This window comes from Canis lupus, chromosome 6 (assembly GCF_011100685.1).
Source record: "Canis lupus familiaris isolate Mischka breed German Shepherd chromosome 6, alternate assembly UU_Cfam_GSD_1.0, whole genome shotgun sequence".
Classification (NCBI taxonomy): domain Eukaryota; kingdom Metazoa; phylum Chordata; class Mammalia; order Carnivora; family Canidae; genus Canis; species Canis lupus.
In genome coordinates, this window is record NC_049227.1 from 12,919,497 (window position 1) to 12,937,858 (window position 18,362).

Consider the following 18,362-nt stretch of genomic DNA (forward strand, 5'->3'; position numbering starts at 1 on the left):
CTGGTAAGGACACTGTTTTGTTGGCCTTGGCCACATTCCTTCCTTTTGCTCCAATTTAGGTGGTTTCCCATGAACCCTTTCTCTTCCTCAACATCATTTGTGAAAGTGAGTTTCCCAGCATTCCATTTCACCCAAACCCAGGCCCTGGCCTCCTCCAAAATGTGTCGGAGACAGTGCAGGAAAGGGAAAGATGTTCCTAGGCCAGTCCCTGCTGTGGGTAAGCATCCTGGTCTGTGCACCGGCCATGTGGGGTAGAGAAGGCAGGGCACTGGGAATTCAAATGCCAGCTCCCTCTTCCTGGCCACCTTTGAGGCTGTCATGTGCCAGGATGATCCATCAAAGCGGCTGTCCTGCCCCAAGGAGCCAGGGAGGCGGTCACCAGGCCTCTTTGATATTCTGGGCACTTCAGCAGCTGCTCCTGAGTTAGGCAGGCACTGTTGGGGCAGGGTGAGGGGTAGGAGCTGGCAAGAAGTGAGGATGAAGGCAGGTTCAGGAGGCTCCCACTGTGGCAACTGCCTCCCACTGCTCAGCCAGGCTAGAGGACAGGCCTGGAGGTGACAACTTGCATCCTCCATTCATTGGCAATCATCAGGGCAAGCCAAAGCAGGTGCACTTGCTGGTGGAGGCCTGCCTGCCAGCTGGCAGGATTTCCCTGACAGGCCCTGAGCAGAGCTTGCCGAGGGCTGTCCCTGGGGCCAGTAGCCTCTCAGGCCAGGGGACTTTAAGCCAACATCACAGACCAGAGCTGCCTTTCTCTCTTGATTGGAAATTGCACATATGGTAGGAGCAGGGCTGAGCATCCTTCTCTCCATCAGCATCGGGCTCAGGCCGGGGACTATCCCAGGACAGAACCGGGCAGGGGTGGGTGCAGGATGGGAGTTGTCAATGGGACTAGGCTGAGGTCCTGAAACCATACTAGTGGTGGGTGGGGGCCTCACACAGTGGGATGATGTACAGGGCTTCCCGAGAATGTTGCAGTCCTGGGTTTTCGGTGCACCAAACTCTTTTTCGTATTCGTCTGCAAGAGCTGAAGTGCTCTGAATGTTTTCCCACAGCTCTGCTGAGCACCTGCATTTGGGTTCAGGCCTCTGTTGGGAAGCAGGTGTTAGGGAGAGCTAAGCTAAGAGGGGCAGGTAATGCTCAGAGGTCTGGGAAATGAACCTGGTGACTTAGTCAAGAAGGCACTTATCACCTTTGCCACCATACACTGTGCAAGCAGGTGCTGAAAGGTAGGCTCTGGGAACTGCATCATGGGGTCCTGAAAGAACCTGTGGCAGTCCCAGCAGCCAGGTCCACACGAGTACACTGACACATGAGTACACTCACAGGTATGGTGCACAGCAGGTGTGAGGAGAAGCAGGAAGCTTGGGAGGCAGAGGCTTACCGAAATGGTGCCCCTCCTGGGGGCCAGGCTTTTTGCTGTGGCTTCATAGATGCTCTGTCCATGGATTGACACAGTCCCCTTAGCGGGGTAAGGATTATTAGCTGATCTTACAGAGCAGGAAGGCAAAGCACAGAGAGGTTTGGCAACTTCCCCAAGGGGACCCAGGATCTAACCAGCAAAGCAAAGCTTTGAAGCCAGGACTATCTAACCTCCAAGTGTCAGGTCTCATGGCCAGATCTCCTGTTTCCAAGGACATCCACTGCCCCCAAGTCTGTCCGCCAGGGAAGAATGTGGGGCTGAACATTTTTAATGATTTTTTTTTTTAAAGCACTGGTGTGTAGCATTTGCTGATTTCCATGGTGTAAATGCTCCTATGGCTGATTTCAAGCTACCAAGTGACATCACTGAAGATATCTTGGAAAGGGGTATACATCTCTGGCCCTCCAAAGCTCGCACAGGCCCACCTGTGCCCCACTGCTTCCTGCCTGTGCTTCTCACTCAACTGGCCAGGGATGCCCAGGATGCTGAGTTGTGAGAACAGACCAGCTCTGCGGGGTCCCTGTGCAGGGCTAGGCCTGGCACTGAGCTGCTCGGACACTCCAGCTGCAGAGTCTGGAACCTGGAACCAATCAGACCTGCTCAGGGTCCAGCCCTACACAGACCAGCATGCAACCCTCCGCCATGTCCTTCATTCCCTCTGCCTCAGTCTCCTTGTCTGTAAAATGGAGATGGCAGTCAGCACATGGAGCCTCTTTCTCTTGCTAAGTTAAGGGCAAAGGCCATTTTTGTGGAAGGAAGTCAGAACAGTGTTCTTGGCCCTAGGATTTGGCCAGGGAATCTCTGCAGAGGTTTGCTGAACCCCAGATCCTGGCTGCCACCCCCCTTGAATGGCTGAACCAATAGGTCAGGATGGCACTCTGGAGTCTGAACTCTGCCAGCTGGTTTGAACACCGGTTCTGGAAGCCCTCCTCTGGAGCTCATCTGCTTTGAGGCCATGCCCCACATGTTAGTGATGAGGTTATGGAGTCAGATTCCAGAAGACAGACTCATGTCCAGGAGTGGGGGCCCTAACCACAGTTCTTACTTTGAGCTGTCTCTTTCTCACTTAGTTTCCTAGATTCACAGCACTAATACCCCTTAGCAGCCTGTGTGTATACACAGGCCATCCCTGAAATTGGGCTCTGTCGCTAACGTTGCATAAGCTCTGTCCCAAGCCCTGTGATTTACATCATCTTTATAAGCACTCTACGAGGTAGGTATGATCCCATCTTACTGATTTGGAGACAGGCTCAGAGAGGTTAAGTAACTCATCCAAGGGCACCTAGCTTATAAATGGTGGCCATGGGCTCTCCCCAACTCCACTATGCTCCCTAAAACACTGACAAGTCAATTTTAGGGTTTCCAGCGTGTGGGTGGGAGCAGTTGAAATGATAGTGGGCTTCATGTTTTTGCTTCAGCTGGTTCATGTGCTCTGAACGATTATATCAAAGGTGTGAGGCTTCATTCACTAGCCCTGTGTTCAGGCCAGTGTTGGAGACATTGGCAGAAGCTCCCACTCAGGCTTTCAAAAGATGCTTATTTGGGAGAATGTGTAGCCATATGGCTCCCAGTGGCAGGGTGGCTGGGAGGATGTTCTCTGGCCCCCATGCTAATGCTTACCACAGGGATTGGATTCCCTGTAAAAAGCTGCAAGCCACAGGTCCCAACGGGACACCTGGCCTGTGCACAGGTGGCTGGCAGGAATCTGTGTATCCCAGACCCATCCTCTTTTATGATTGCTTTATTTGAGATGCAATGTGCAAGGCTGGGAGCCTGAACAGCATGGGCCTTGAATATGAGCCAGAAGGGGTGGGACAGCTCAGTTTTGTACCCAGAGAGCAGGGATGAGAGCAGAGGAGCAACATGCCCAGGGCACAGAACTGGGTAGAGCTGGAGCTGATGCCTTTCCCTCCCATGCCTCTTTTCTTTCCTGGGCACTGTGGCCCCTGCTCTGGGTAGAAGGCCATGCAAGTCCTGCCCCCTCCAGTGACAGGATGTGCAGCCTGCTGCCTCTCTCACAGTCTGGTGGCACAGGTGGCATGGTTCCTCCTGGTCTGGCAGGGAGGATATACCAGCCCTTCCTTGTGATCTTGTTTTCCACATGTAGATGTGGTGTACCTGACTTCCTGCTTCCTGTGTGACTTTGGGCAGCTGACGTATCCTCTCTGGGCTTTCATCTGGTCAGCTGTAAAAGGAGTTGGTGGTCTTACTCAGCTGATTGTCAGCTGCTGGTCCATTTCCAAACTGTGCAGGTCAGGGATGGGCATGAAGCCCAGACGAGTGGGCTGGGCTGGCTTGACTCAGCATGGCAAGACCCTTCCCCAGTTTAAGGCAAGGTCCCCTAGGGGAGCAGAGGGCTGTGGACCCAGCTCCTCCTAGAAACAACACTGAAACCTTCCTTCATGCATAGACACCTTTGATAGATCAGTGTATGGAAAATAAAGACAGCCCAAATGGGCTGAGAAACACCAGACTCCATGTAGAGGAGTGCTCTCTGCATGGTAGCTATAAGGCACAGGTGGCTAAGTCAATTAAAATTAAATAAAATTTAAACTCGGTGCCTCAGGGGTACTAGTCACATTTTAAGTACTCAATAGCCACATGTGGCCAGTGGCTACCCTTTTTGGACAGCACAGATAAAGACAGTCTACATCCTTCCAGAATGTTCTATTGGACAATGTAAATCAATGTTTCTCAAACTTTTTGTCTTGGAACACCTTTGTGTTCTTAAAAACTATTGAGGACACCAAAGAACTTTTGTTTATGGGCTAGATCTAATATTAACATTCATCATACTAGAAATTAAAACTGGTAGTATTTCAAAATACCTATTAGTTCATGTAAAGATCAACTCATTACACGTTAACATAAGAAACATATTTTTCTATTAGAAATAACATTTGTCCAGACAAAAAGAGACTTAGGAGGAGGAGTGGCACTGTTTCACGTTCTTGCAAATCTCTTGAACGTCTGGCTTAACAGACCACCATAGGACTCCCCTGCCTGTGTTTGCACGAGCATGTGACAATCACCTGTGCCGTAGTGTCTGGCAACCTTTGCATGAAGGCAGGAGAGGGAAAGACAGATAATGTCATAGTATTATTGTGAAAACAGCTTCACTTTGTGAGCCCCTGAAAGGGCTTGGGGAGACCAACATTGTGGAGAATCAGTGATCTAGACTTTTCCCTCTAAACAGAGGTCACAAATGCCACACATGTGGTGAATATCACAGGCCAGCACTCTCCTCCTTTTAGCTTATTTTAGCTGAGCCTGGAGACATGGGCAGGATAGGGAGGCAGGAGAGGTGTGAGCAACAGTCTGGGACACCTGGTTGAGGGCAGATGCTGCGTCTCCACTGCCCATGCTCTGTGCCCAGCCCACCATACCCAGTGCTTAGTCGGTGCTCCGTGCACATTTGTGGGGGTAGCAGGGGAGCTTGGTCTCCTCTTCCCAGTTTGGGAAGATGTGGCTAGGGAGTCCCATGTATGCGTTGGCCCTTTGTATCCAGGTTAGACAGGTTCACAGCCATGGTCTGTGTGGACACTGCCCTGGCCTTTACTCTTGGTGAGTCTGAACATCAGAGGACAAACCAGAGTGCTATTGAGAGGCTCCCCAGGTTTTCCCCAGTGGGTCTGCCAGCCCTGGACTTACAGAGTGAAGGAGGCAGGGTCCCGGGGGAGACACACCCAGTCTGTATGGTGGTGAGCGTCTGAGTGACCTTTCAGGAGGGAACCTCAGACTCACCAAGGCTCATCTGTAGGGATGAGGGAACGCCTATCCCAAATTACAAGGATGGGAGATATAAAGATTTGTACCATAATATATTTAACTGTTCTTTCAATTCAAGAGGGATCTATAATTGGTCTAGATGTAGGTATCTCTGATGAGTATCTTTCCACATAAAGTTTTCCCTGAATAGAGTGGATTTTCTTAAGGCCACACTTCGACTTTGAGTCCTGTATGTGCCGTCCAGTGGCAGCTGTTCCACCTGCTGTCATTGGACTGAGCCTTCTCTACAGTTGGCCACTGTCCCTGGGGGTTCAGGGTATCTAGGGATCTACTGCCTGGGCACTGCCAAGGAGCTGGCTTATCTGGAAGATTTGGAGCAGGCAACTCTGGCATTTGGCATGAACTGTAGAGGAGCCAGGGGAGCACGTGCCTGTTCCTCAGGTGGTCTGATTTGTGGGGGGCAGAAGAGGGAGGTGTGGGTGGGGGAGGGGATGCTGCCTGCTGCATGGCTGCTGGCGCCTGCATGATGTCTAACGATGTCCACTGCCTGTGCGAGCCAGGAAGTCGTGGAGGTATTGGTGTGCTCTGCTTAGGGCACTCTGGAGACCAGTTGTTAAATATCTTGGGGCCTGGTATCTCATTAAACTGAGAGTGGTGTGAGATTGGCCTTGATGGAATATTTACACCATAAGAATCAGCAAAAGGCTACAGATCAGAGCCTAATATTTTTGGAGAGCTATTTTACAAGCATGCCACTGCCTGCGGCCTGGGTACATCTTTCTGCATTCCACCCCCCACTTTATCAGTGTAACAGGCACTATACACACAGTTCCGAACATGTTCACATGTTCACGTTTTCATATATTTCTCCCAGTAAAACCTTGCAAGACAGGGAAACAGGCTGTTCAGAGAGGCTATGTGACTGGTGCAAGGTCATCCATGGTGCAGGGCAGGGCTGGAATCCAAGTCATGGTTCTTGGGCCTCACATCCTCTTCCTTCCACTGTCTTGCTCCCTGATTGCTGAGCTCTGGGGCAGGGGATGAGGCATCTCCTTAACATCCTCCCAGGGCCTTGTTCTCCAGACTTGAGCGATGCCATCCTTTGGCTGCTCAATCTCTGCACTCAGTTTTGCCTGAGCCTTGCGCGGCCTGAGGATGAAAGGCTGATGTGCTCGACTCCTGCCTTTGGAAACTGGCCAGGGCTGAGACTGTTTCCAGGAGGCAAGGACACTGGAGCCCAAGGACTTCCATGTGGCCCAGCCATCGAACCCTGAGCTTAGAGTGGCCCCTCGTCACTGGGGTCCAGTGGGGCTCAGCCACAACTGGTTATCCCAGGTCTGCATGGAGTCTCTGCCCATACTACCTCAGCTCACAGGTGTCCTAACAACCATCTCTTTGCAAAGCTGGCCTTGTGATGGGCTCTCAAACCCACCTGTACCCTTGTTGTGGCATTAGGAGGGGAGGTGCCACATTCCAGCCATAGCAAGTAACAGGAGGCTCACTTGTGCTTCCTGGGATCCACCTGCTCCATCATGTGGGATTAGGCTGCAGGCTCTGTGGGTCAGCTGTCCTCCATTTATTCCCAGATGCTAGCATTTTCCAAACCTTTTTGATTAACACTCATCATCAGAAATACATTCTATACTGTGATTCCAATTTACACGTCCATCGCTGAAACAGGACCTACTTATGTGATGCACTAGGGTGCTTCCTACCCTCCCCTGTCCATCTTTTGTCACTCTTTCAAGTTGCTGGTTGCAATGCACAACACTGCTTTTATGCCTCATGAGTGAGTCTGAACCTACGGTCTGGAAATTGTTCTAGTTGGTTCTGTCCTGGGAAGGCATGAGCATTGGTACTAGGTACTTAGTCGCTGTGATTGGGGGGTGGGGGTGGGGTCAGCATGATGCTCCTCAGAAACTTGGGTGCCCAAGGGCAAATGGGAACAGTTAAAGAGAAAGAAGTTAGGAGCTTTAGAGGATCTGGCTGCTCAGAACCCTGACCCCACTGAGAGGAATACAAGACCAGATTTTTGGGTCTCTTGTTTTGGTGATTAGCCCCATGTTCTAAGGGACCTTGGGGCAGGATGGTCCCAGAGACCTCAGGAATGTGTGTCAATGTTTAGTTCAGGCAGGGCTGGGAAGGCAGGAGGGAGACAGCGAATCTGTTTGAAAAATGAATGGACCCAATTTTGCAAGAACCATTGTGCCTCCAATTTCAAATTTTGAGCCCTGATCCTGCTGAACGGATCGCCCGCCAGCCCTGTTTATATCACCAGGTTTTACTAGGCATATTCCCACTCCTGTTGCTTATGAAGGCCTTTCTGGGAGGATAGGGGTAGGGGCGGGGAGCAGGAGCTCTGACACACTTGTTTTTCTAGACCTATTGTGTCTACAACGTTGGAGACTGGCATCTGTGGCATGACTTTTAAAAAATGTCCTGCTGGTACTGGACTCTCTCTGTGTTTGTGAAATTGCCATTTTGTATTAACACAACATTTGATAAACATTTGTAGTAAAGAGGAATAATCCTGCCGGTGAATGTTATTGTTTGCGGTGGAGTAGAAAGCACTTAAAAAAATAAAAATCCAAGATGCCTCCCTCTTGTCCAGCTGTCTTTTTAAAAATAACGTCTAGGGATCCCTGGGTGGCGCAGTGGTTTGGTGCCTGCCTTTGGCCCAGGGCGCGATCCTGGAAACCCCGGATCGAGTCCCGCGTCAGGCTCCCGGTGCATGGAGCCTGCTTCTCCCTCTGCCTATGTCTCTGCCTCTCTCTCTCTCTCTCTCTCTATGTGACTATCATAAATAAATAAAAAAAAAATTTAAAAAAAAAAAATTTAAAAATAACGTCTGTTCACTCCTTTTATCAAAGCAGTCTCTGTTCACTGTAGATAACCTGAATTATTTAGGAAAGCATAAGTAAATTAAAAACCCTGCATCAGCTGTCTTGCTGTAAAACAATGTACCCTAAAATATAGTGGCTTTAAAAATTTTTTTTAATTAATTTATTCATGAGAGACACAGGCAGAGGGAGAAGCAGGCTCCCTCAGGGGAGCCTGAGGCGAGACTCGATCCCAGGGCCTGGGATCATTTTAATACACACCAGGTGACTTCCCCATTGGTCTGGGCTTCCCTTTACAACAAGGCAGATGGGTCCCAAGAGAAAGAAAGCCAGGTAGGAGACACGATCTTTTATGATCTAGCTTTGGAAGTCCTCACTTCTCCTATGTTCTATGGTGGATACAGCTAAATAGTCCTTCCAAAAAAAAAAAAAAGTCCTCCCAAGATCAAGGGGAAGGGAAGGCAGACCTCCTCTCCACCACCTGATGGAGGAGAGTTCGAGTTACAGTGGAAGAGGAGCATGTGGGATGTGGACATATTGATAGGGCTATCTATCTTTGGAAACTGCCTCAAACTCCATCACCCAGAAATAATCACTGTTAGTATTCCCAACCTATCCTGATTGCACATCTTCTTGAATGTGATTTAACAAGGAAGAAGTGATCTGTTAATAAAATTTTGTTTTCTTGGGCAAGTCCATTAGCCTCTCGTGACTTCAGCGTAGATGTGGAATTAGATTAAGGGCTCTCATGTGTGTCTTGGGCACTAGAATGATCTCCAGCTGGACTAAGCTGTTTCACCCCAATTTGAAAAATGGCCACTTGTTCTCAATTCTCATTTCAAAAAAGTTAATGCATAGTATTTTTTCAATCTTAATTATTTTTCTCATACATACATTACAAACTAAATGGTACTTTCTATAACAAATTCTCACAGTCATCAAATCAAGTAAACAAATAAAAAAAAATTAATGTGAATGGAAATGTCAGAACCAGCCAAACATATTTGATTCAACACTGTGTTTCTTGAGGCTACATATGCTCATGTTCGTGATCTTATATTGTGATCATATCACAAAGTCATATTTTTGGCCAATGACATTGATCCTAAGTTCTACTTGGTTTGAAATACTATCCCACTTGTTCCCCAGTTCCGAGACTGGGCCTCGAGGCTTCCCCACCTGAATAGTTTATTAACCACTGGGGTAGATGATTTCTTAGGTCCCACCTGAGCTAAAATCTTTGACAATCAAGTAAGTGGTTCAGGTTCTATGCAACAGATGAAATACTCAAGTGTAAAGTGATTTGACATGATCCATTTGAACAGAACTGAGCCTTTTGTTTGTTTCAATCAAACACACCTACTACCCCTGGCTTCATTTCCCATCTCCATACATTGAATCGTGGTTTTTTTTAAGTTTTTATTTATTTATTCATGAGAGACACACAGGCAGAGACACAGGCAGAGGGAGAAGCAGGTGCCGTGCAGGGAGCCTGATGTGGGACTCGATCCCAGGACCCTGGGATCACGACCTGAGCCAAAGGCAGATGCTCAACTGCTGAGCCACCCAGGCGTCCCTGAATTGTGTTTTCAAATTAAGTATCTTACCCAAGCTACAGATGCAAATGCCTCTACATCAGAATAGACATATCAACTTTAAACTGAATAAAATAAAATATCATTACTCTGTAGACCTGATACCCCGTATATCCCCAGTGCCAGGAGGTATACTACATTGTTGACTGGAAGTTGCTCAACATATGACACAGCAAGGAAAGTAACAGTGAATTTTGCCTGATGAGTGTACAAAGAATGGCCGAACCCAGAGCACTGCTGTTGTGGGTTGTGGTGCTGAGTTCATTGAGAATGGGATCCCAGGATTAAATCACTTGTTTGGACAGAAAGAAAGACTGGGATCTAAGTCCACGTGCCTGCTGCTACCTGTCCTTCCTCCCTTCTGGTCCCCCCCCAGAGCCCAGTCTTTCTGCCCCTAGACAGGTCATCTCTTGGGGAACCTGCCCTTTGGTGTTAACCAGATGCTTTTTCTTTGGGCTTCTTGGTGCCTTTCCTTGATTGAGTCCTAGGATTCTGCTGCCCTCTCGTGGCATTCCATTTTATTCCATGGATTTCCAAAGATGGTCAACCTTGCAGCTCAAAAACTTGTTTTGTTCACCTGCCTCTGGGCCCGGCGCAGGGATACATAGATTAATAAAACTCAGTTCTTGCCCTTGATAAGTTTCCAGTTGAGGGGATGAGAAGGAAATGGGTGGAAATTTATTCATTCCTTTGATTACGTAGTTAGCCAGTATTTATTGAGTACCTCGTAGGCACCAGCATGGCACTAAAGAAGGCAGGTGAGGTACCCGCCTTTACAGAACACAACCCTCAGTGGGTGTTAAATACTCCAACAAATACAGTTATTTATTTATTTATTATTTATTTATTTATTTATTATTTATTTATGTTTATGTCTAAAGATTTTATTTATTCATTCATGAGAGACAGGGAGAGAGAGAGACAGAGAGAGAGAGAGAGAGGCAGAGACACAGGCAGAGGGAGAAGTAGGCTCCCTGCAGGGAGCCCAATGCGGGACTAGATCCCAGGACGCTGGGATCAGGACCTGAGCCAAAGCCAGATGCCACTGAGCCACCCAGGTGCCCCACAGCAAATACATTTAAATAGTGATAAATGCCTATGCATTAAATAAAGCAAGTAATGAGATGGAGGCCATCAAGAGAATGAGTCCAGAGAGAGTAGTGGAGCTGACTTTTAACGAGGGGAAGGTGCCAGCATGCAGATACAAGAGGAGGAGTATTTGAAGAAGAGGAGGCAGCAAGGGGAAAGATTTCAGAGGTGGGAACGAACAGTGCATTTGAGAACAGAAGTTCAGTATGGCTAGAGTGCTGTGATGCAGGGAGCGTTGGCATGGGCAGCAGGGACAGTTGGGGTAGGGTTTGAGGTCTGCTTATTCTAAGTGCAAAGGGGAGTCATGGAGGAGCATAGGCTGAGGAGTAACATCTCATTTGCATTTAAGGAACATAGTTTGATATAATGTGAACCAGTGGGAGTGCAGAGGAGGGGTGTAGATTCAAGTGTGGGGGGGCAGGGAGCCCTTCCTGGATAAGGTGTGTTAGCTATCTTTTGCTGCATAACAAACTTCCCCAAACTCAGTGGGTGAAATCAATAAGAAACATATATATCATCCCGCAGTTCCTGAGGATTGGGAATTGGGGAGCAGCTTTGCTGGATGGTTCTGGCTCAGGGTCCTTCATGAGATGCAATTAGCATGCTGGGCAGGGCAGCATTCAACTGAAGGCTGCTGAGGCTGGAGGACTCACATTCAAGATGGTGCATGCATGTGGATGGCAGGTTGGTGCTGGCTGTTGGTTTTGCACCATGTGGATCTCTCTAGGGCTTCTGGAGTGTTCTCCCAATATGACAGGCTGCTTTTCCTAGAGTGAGTGATCCCAGAGAGAGCAAGGAAGCCACATCCTTTATAATTTAACTCCAGAAGTCACACTGTCATTTTGGTGAGATCTTAGTGATTACACAGATCAGCCCTATCCAGCACAAGAAGGAACCACACAGTGGTGTGAAAACCAGAGGGTGTGAATCATTGGGGATCTCCTGGGAGGTTGGCTACCACATAAATAACACCTGATCTGAGTCCTAAAGGAAGAGTGGGGATTGGCCAGGTGACGAAGATGAGTGTTAGGGTTGAACTGTGTCCCCTTAAAATTCATAGGTTGAAGCTCTGACCCCTGACGCCTCAGAGCAAGACTATATTTGCAGGTGGGGCCTTTAAGAGGTGATTAAGTCATAAAATGAGGTCATTGGGGTGGGCCCTAATCCACTAGGACTGGCGTCCTTGTAACAGAAGATTAGGACACAGACACACACAGAAGGATGCCCATAGGAGGACACGGAGGAGAAGGCCAAGGAAGAGGCCTCGGGAGAAACCAACCCCGCTCCTCCTGCAGAGGCACCACCCCTTGAGCTGCAGGCAAGGGTGGGCTGCTTGGTCCCTTTCTCCTCAGTTAGCCCCGCCCTCCCCGGGAGGCCTCCTCCCGCCCTTATATTCGAGGCCAAGCCCATATCCATTAATTGGCCGGCAGGTGGCGCTGGCGCTCAGCCCAACTCCTCACCAGCTCCGCCCCCACCAAGGCCCCACCCCCCCCGGGGACTTGTCCTCATCCATTGGGTGGCCGGCAGAGGGAGGCCCCGCCCCATGAGGCCCCGCCCCGTCCGTTGGGCGGCCGGCAGGAGGCCCCGCCCCTCACAGGCCCCGCCCCGTCCGTTGGGTGGCCGGCAGGAGGCCCCGCCCCTCACAGGCCCCGCCCCGTCCGTTGGGCGGCCGGCAGGAGGCCCCGCCCCTCACAGGCCCCGCCCCGTCCGTTGGGCGGCCGGCAGGAGGCCCCGCCCCTCACAGGCCCCGCCCCGTCCCTTGGGCCGCCGGCAGGAGGCGCCGCGCCACGCGCGGGGCGCGGGGCGAGGGCGCGAGGGCGCGCGGGTTAACGGCAGTGTGGGAGCGGCGCGGGAACGCGGTGGCGGCGGGCTGTGCCGGAGGTGAGTGCAGGGTGCGCGAGGAGCGGCAGCCGGGGTCCCGGGGCGCAGAGCCGGCCGGCGGGGAGGCCGCGGGGCGCGCGCTGGGGCAACGCGGCCCTCACGGGGCATCTCCCGGGCCGGGCCGGCCAGGCTTGTCCGGTTGCCATGGAGACCGGCGGTGTCCCGGCCCGGGCGCGGCTCCGGGGGTGGGGAGGGGGCGGGACCCGAAGGGGGGCGAGCGCGGGTGAGGGCGGCCGGCCCTGCAGGTTCCAGGGTCCGGCTGCGGCAGCGGTGCCATGGGACTCGGGAGTCCGGCCCCACCACTGCAGGGCACCCCAGGGCCTCAGTCTCCCTGGTGGTCCCTACGAGGGCGTCGGGCAGCGCGGGCGCCGCGGGGGAGCAGGGCACCCGGGGCCGCGCCCTCGTTCCAGGGTCGGCGTGACATCCCCCCTCCACCCGCCCACAGCCGGTGCTGGTTTTCCTGCTCACACGGCGGCGCGTTCCCCCACTCGTGTGCCAGCTGAAAGCATTGTCTCCCAGCTATTTCTGTACCACCTCCAGCCCCTCGACAAATAACTGCATCTAAGAAAACAGATGCTGAGCTGGAGCTCCTGGGGGCCTCCGAGGAAGAAACTGGCTTCTTTCCCACCAGGGAGCCGGTTGATGGTGGGAGGCTGCAGACCCGCCTGCTCAGCAACACCCCCCCACCCCCCCCCACGCGCGCGCACACGCACACTCACACACTCCCTGTTAAGTGTTTAGTTAATCTGAATTGCCCAAAAGAATTTGCAAGTTGAGGGTGATTACAGGTGTCTCCAGTTAGCACCTCTTGTGCATTCCAGAGAGGAGCCAGTCCTTAATCCAATCGGTGGAAAAAGGCCCCTCTCAAGAGGGTAGCATGTCAGAATTACATCTGATTAAATTATTTTTGTATTTAAAAGCATTGCTCTGGCTAGAGCTCTCAAAACAGGATTTATGGATGGTGCGGATAAAGCAGAGCCTGAGAGTCTACCCTCTTCCTTCCCCGTCCTGGTGGAAATTCTAATGAGTTCCACATTGTGGTGTTGGGCTGGCCATGTGTCTCCACCCATTTCGTCAGCCCGGCACTGACCTCACTCATTGCACTCACTGGGGTGACTTGAGCTTGTTTTCATCAGAAATTAGATTCTTCCTGGAGAACAAGAGAAAAACATTGCCTGAGAGGTGCAATAGCAAGTGTCCTACACGGTTGGTCCTGTTTCCCCAAATATTTGTGTGAAAGAGGAGTGGGCAGCAAAGAGAAAGACAGGTCATGCCTCCAAAACCCAGATTGAGTTACCCAGGGCACACCCCACTCTGTAGGGTGTACCTGCGCTCTGGCCCTTGCTAGGGACCATCTGGCACAGGGGGACAACTAGGTCGTCCTCTGCATTCTGCAATTGTGAAGGATGCTGGCGAGGGAACACGTGGCCACCATTGGTGGCTGCTCTCTGAAAGTGGCCACAGAGAGAATGACCATGAGGAGAAAAAGGCTCCTTGGCCAGATAGACCAGGATTTGTATTTGCTGGGACTTCTGGGGCTTAAGAAGGAGCTTCTGAAGAGAACAGATAGATCACAGTCTGTCCTACATTTTCTCTCCTCTTGATGTGATTTTGCTAACTTTGCCTTGGAATCCTGCTGAAGAGAAGGGAGGGGAGCTCGTTTCTGAGTCCCTGGGAGGGAACCTAGCAGCTGTGTAAGCTTCTGTTTCTTGTTTATTAAAGCAGAGTTGTATATGCTTCAGACCTTACAGAACTTGGACCTTGTGCCAGGCACAGAATAGCATTCCCCTTCTATGCTGTACCTGGGTGCCTTCCTTGCAGTTTAGGACATCAAATTTAAGTTCACATTCAGACATTTCGAAAGGCAGCAGCTTCCAAGCCTCTGGGCCACTTTGGGTTTGGGTCAAGACCCTGGGGCCAATGCTTGGAGGAGGAGGGGGCCAGGTAAGCAGGGCGTCTATGGAAGGTTCAGGTACTTTGCGAAGGCCCTAGAGGCTTCTGAGCTGAGGTGTCCTGAGATGCAGGGTTGTATAACTCTCAGAAGGCTCACATCGGAATGGGCTGCTGGTGTGGCGTGCAAATTTGGTATGCAGGTACTATCCAAAAAGCTTCAGCTGTGTTTGGTGGGCCCATGCAGGGAGGCCAGAGTTAGAATTTCACAAGGAGGGCTCAGTGGTTTAGCACTGCCTTTGGCCCAGGGCATGATCATGGAGTCCCGGGATCAAGTCCCACATTGGGCTCCCTCAATGGAGCCTGCTTCTCCCTCTGCCTGTGTCTCTGTCTCTCTCTCTCTCTTTCTCTGTGTGTGTGTGTCTCTCATGAATAAATAAATAAAATCTTTTAAAAAATACTTAAAAAAGAAAAGAATTTCACAAGGAGATGGGTCACACATTTCTCAGAGGGAGAGAATTGAAGCCCTGATTCATGGAGACTGGAGAGAACCCCAAATGCTTGTTCTGTTTAGGACACTGACTGCTTTAAGAGAGTTCTAGGCTTCAGGAAGCTGGTGTATAATAAAGAGCTTTGCGGGGGAGGGGGGGGGAAGCATAAATAACAGGCTATAGAACACGAATGTCCTCCACCCACCCCCAAAGGGCAAACATTAGTATTTGGAACCTGCTGTTTGGTGCAAGAAGCTGTCAGAACCATTTTGAAGATTTGGGGCTTCTCTGAGGATGTATGGTGGCTGACAGACCCAGGCTGGTCTAGAGGAGTTGAATGGCAGGTCTGCTTCCAGGCTTCCTCAACGAAAGCCCTGGGTGGAGTGAGAGACTTACAAAATGTGACAGAAGCCTCTGTGAAGCTAGCAAGAGGCCCAAACACAGGTCCACTGTGGGTTCCCTTGGGGTCTGTGTGGGCCCTTTTGTTTGGGGGGCTTCTCAGTGACGTTCTCCTACGCCACGCACACAGCTTCACTTCCAGAAAGCCTTCTCCAGTGCCCGTGGAGCCAGGAGTGGGTCAGGACAGGACCCTGACTTCAGCTGAGTGCCGTTTTTCTCCCAGTCACAGAGGCCAGTGCCCACTGCTGTCCTCACTGGGACCTGCGCCACTGTCTCCAGAGCCTTGAGAGAGTAGACATTTCTTGGTTGGTCTGCTTTTGGGTTTGGTGAGCACGTGAGCAGAGAAGCGGGATGCAGTAGTCAGGAGGTGGGTACAGTTTTGCAGTGTCCTCTGCCTGTTGCAAAGTCTCTGTTCATGAAGCAGAGACTGCCTTCTTGCTCCCACAGCGCTTGGGCAGGGAGCAGGGGGCACCTGGTAAACTTAGAATTCTAGGTCCTTCGAGCTCCAGGTGCATCAGAATTATGATTTTATGACACACCAAAGCGTCCCTGAGCTGTTTCTAATTTCCCCAGCAAGATCGCATCTCTGGCTGGGACAGGGCCTGAATACCAGGCTGGATGTGGTGGGTGGAATGCATACATTCCACTCATGCCTCCCCTGGTTCTGGAAGAGCCCTTTTGTGTCCATTGTACTCGTGTGGACCTTGTAGTGCTGCTATCCTGAGGAAGCAGCTCTTCCAGGCCACGGCCAGTCATCGAGGAGCCATGTATTGGGGATCTATGTGCAGAATGTCTGGTTACTCAGTACTCTGTTAACGTGTCTGTGACTTTGCCTGTTTGCCTGGATCCATTTGTGCTTGGGATTCATTCCCCGTATTAGAAGCTGTGGTGCAGGAGAGGCTGAGCTTAAGGGGATTGGGCTTGCTGCCCTCTGTGGGCTGCCTCCTACGGGACGGGGCCAGCCCTGCACGATTCTGCTAGGCAAGTATGCTCATCCACATGCCCGCTGCCACTGTTTCTTGGCTGCCTGCCGCAAGGGCGTATGTGCCCGGCTCTCCGCAGAAGTCAGAACCCTATGGCAGAGCCTGTCTTACCTTTTGGTGACCTCATTGTACTTCCCGGTAATGGCTTTCCTTGAAGGGTGCTTGAGGCCATTGGAACCGGCTCTGTCCCCTGTGGTTCCTGCTGGCTTCAACTGTTTTCTGACTCAGGTGCTCGTGGCACTTGGCCGGATGTAGCATGCCTGCTGGCTCTGTTGTGAAACCAGACCCTGGGTGGCTTATTGAGTTATCAAAATTCACTTGAGCCTTGATTGCTCTTGCCACTCATGATGGTCAGTGCTAACCCTTATTTTTTTCTCCCAGGACACAGCCTTTGCCCTGTCATTGGCCAGAGCCCTCAGTCCTTGTCCATGACGACTGGCCCACCATGTTTTATGGGACCCACTTCATCATGTCTCCACCCACCAAGAGCAAGCTGAAGCGGCAGAGCCAGCTGTTATCCAGCGTGCTGTCCCGGACGCTGAGCTACAAGTACCGAGACCTGGACACCACTTTCTCCAGCCTGGGCGCCAGCGATGACCCTGCAGAACTCTCCACCCAGCTCTCGGCCCCTGGGGTCCTGAAGGTGTTCGGGGACAGTGTCTGCACGGGTACCCACTACAAGAGCGTCCTGGCCACCGGCATGTCCAGCGCCCAGGAGCTGGTGAAGGAGGCCCTGGAGCGCTATGCCTTGAGCCCAGAGTGCGCCAGCCAGTATGTGCTGTGTGACGTGGTGGGCCAGGCTGGTGACCCTGGGCAGCAGTGGCAGGCTGAATGCTTTCGGGTCTTTGGGGATAACGAGAAGCCCCTCTTGATCCAGGAATTGTGGAAACCCCGAGAAGGCTTGTCCCGGAGGTTTGAGCTAAGAAAGAGGTCAGACGTGGAAGAGCTGGCAGCCAAGGATGTGGACACTCTGACTGCAGGTGAGGACGGGAGAAGACTCAGGGAAAGCAGGGGCTGGTGGGGGGAGAACCTAAAGGCAGAGGCTTAGGGATCTCTTTGGGGGAAAGCTCAGTAAGGTGTGTTTGCTCCGTGATGGCGTTTGAGGACTTCTTAAATTCACTGCTTTAATTGAAGCTGCCGTGGAGACTGCAGTTCATCTATGCTGCGGGACACATGCTGGTGCTTTAGCGGCTCCTGCTGCCATCTTGCAGTCATGTGCTTTAGTGCCAAGCGCACACCATACATGCTGTGCCAGTGGAGGTGGCACATGTATTACGGGAAGTCCGGTAGTACCTGCAGTACTGGGTGAGTCTTAGGGACAGTGCAATGAAAGGACAGGGGAGGAAGTCGAGTCTTCAGAGGTGACAGGGTGCACCGAGTGTGCATGAGTTTGTGGGTGCCTGGGGCACTTGGCAACCTATGGGGCCCTGCTCTGCGTCTGTCTATTGTTCAGTTGGCAGGAAGTTGATGACCTTAATAGGTAAATGCCATAAATCATAATTTTCTTCAAATGCTGAACAACTCTTAAACGTATGTCAAATCATATTTGACTTTTTCTTAATTTCCTGGAGAAATGGTGGCTTAATGCAAAAAAAGGGACTTGTCCTGAGTTATCATTTGATTTCATGATGCCCCAGGGTCAAAAGGGGCCTTGAGCATTCCTGACCTGTTGAGTGTGTCTCTGAGGTGTTGTAAATGTTCATTTTCATGAGCTCTGCTTCTGCTTTGGGGCCTGCTTTGTACTGTCAGTGTGTGAAAAGGAGCAGGGTGGTGGGTCAGTGGGTCTCCCAGGGGCTGGGGTCACTCAGGCCTGATGGGACCTTTGAGTCTCACAGTCTTACTACTGGCATTTAGCAGTAGTGACCCTCTGTTACTTTAGGCAAAGTAGCTCACCTCTTGTGGCCTCAGTTTCCTGATCTGGAGAATGGGGGCATGACTTCAGCCTCATGTTAGTGACATAGAAAAGCACTTAGCATGGTGCTTGGCAGATGCCAAGGAGTTGAAATTCCGTATCATTATTGTTTCCTGTATGTAGTAAGCAG

The 18,362-nt window shown here is 51.2% G+C and overlaps 1 protein-coding gene across 5 annotated transcripts in view; it reads left to right on the forward strand.

Annotated features, from left to right (window-relative positions):
- Positions 1 to 18,362, forward strand: part of LOC479761 (monocyte to macrophage differentiation factor 2) — a 101,134-nt gene that overhangs the window by 19,202 nt on the left and 63,570 nt on the right. For 4 of the 5 annotated variants that reach the window (XR_005360648.1, XM_038539574.1, XM_038539577.1 and 1 more), the window contains one exon: positions 16,702 to 17,300. Coding sequence is in view for 4 of the 5 variants with exons in the window: in XM_038539574.1 (XP_038395502.1) it covers positions 16,702 to 17,300 (599 nt within the window). In the remaining variant the exon portion in view is untranslated. Of the gene's footprint in view, positions 1 to 12,484; positions 12,558 to 16,701; positions 17,301 to 18,362 lie in introns of those variants that run through there. The other variant, XM_038539576.1, reaches the window with a different exon arrangement.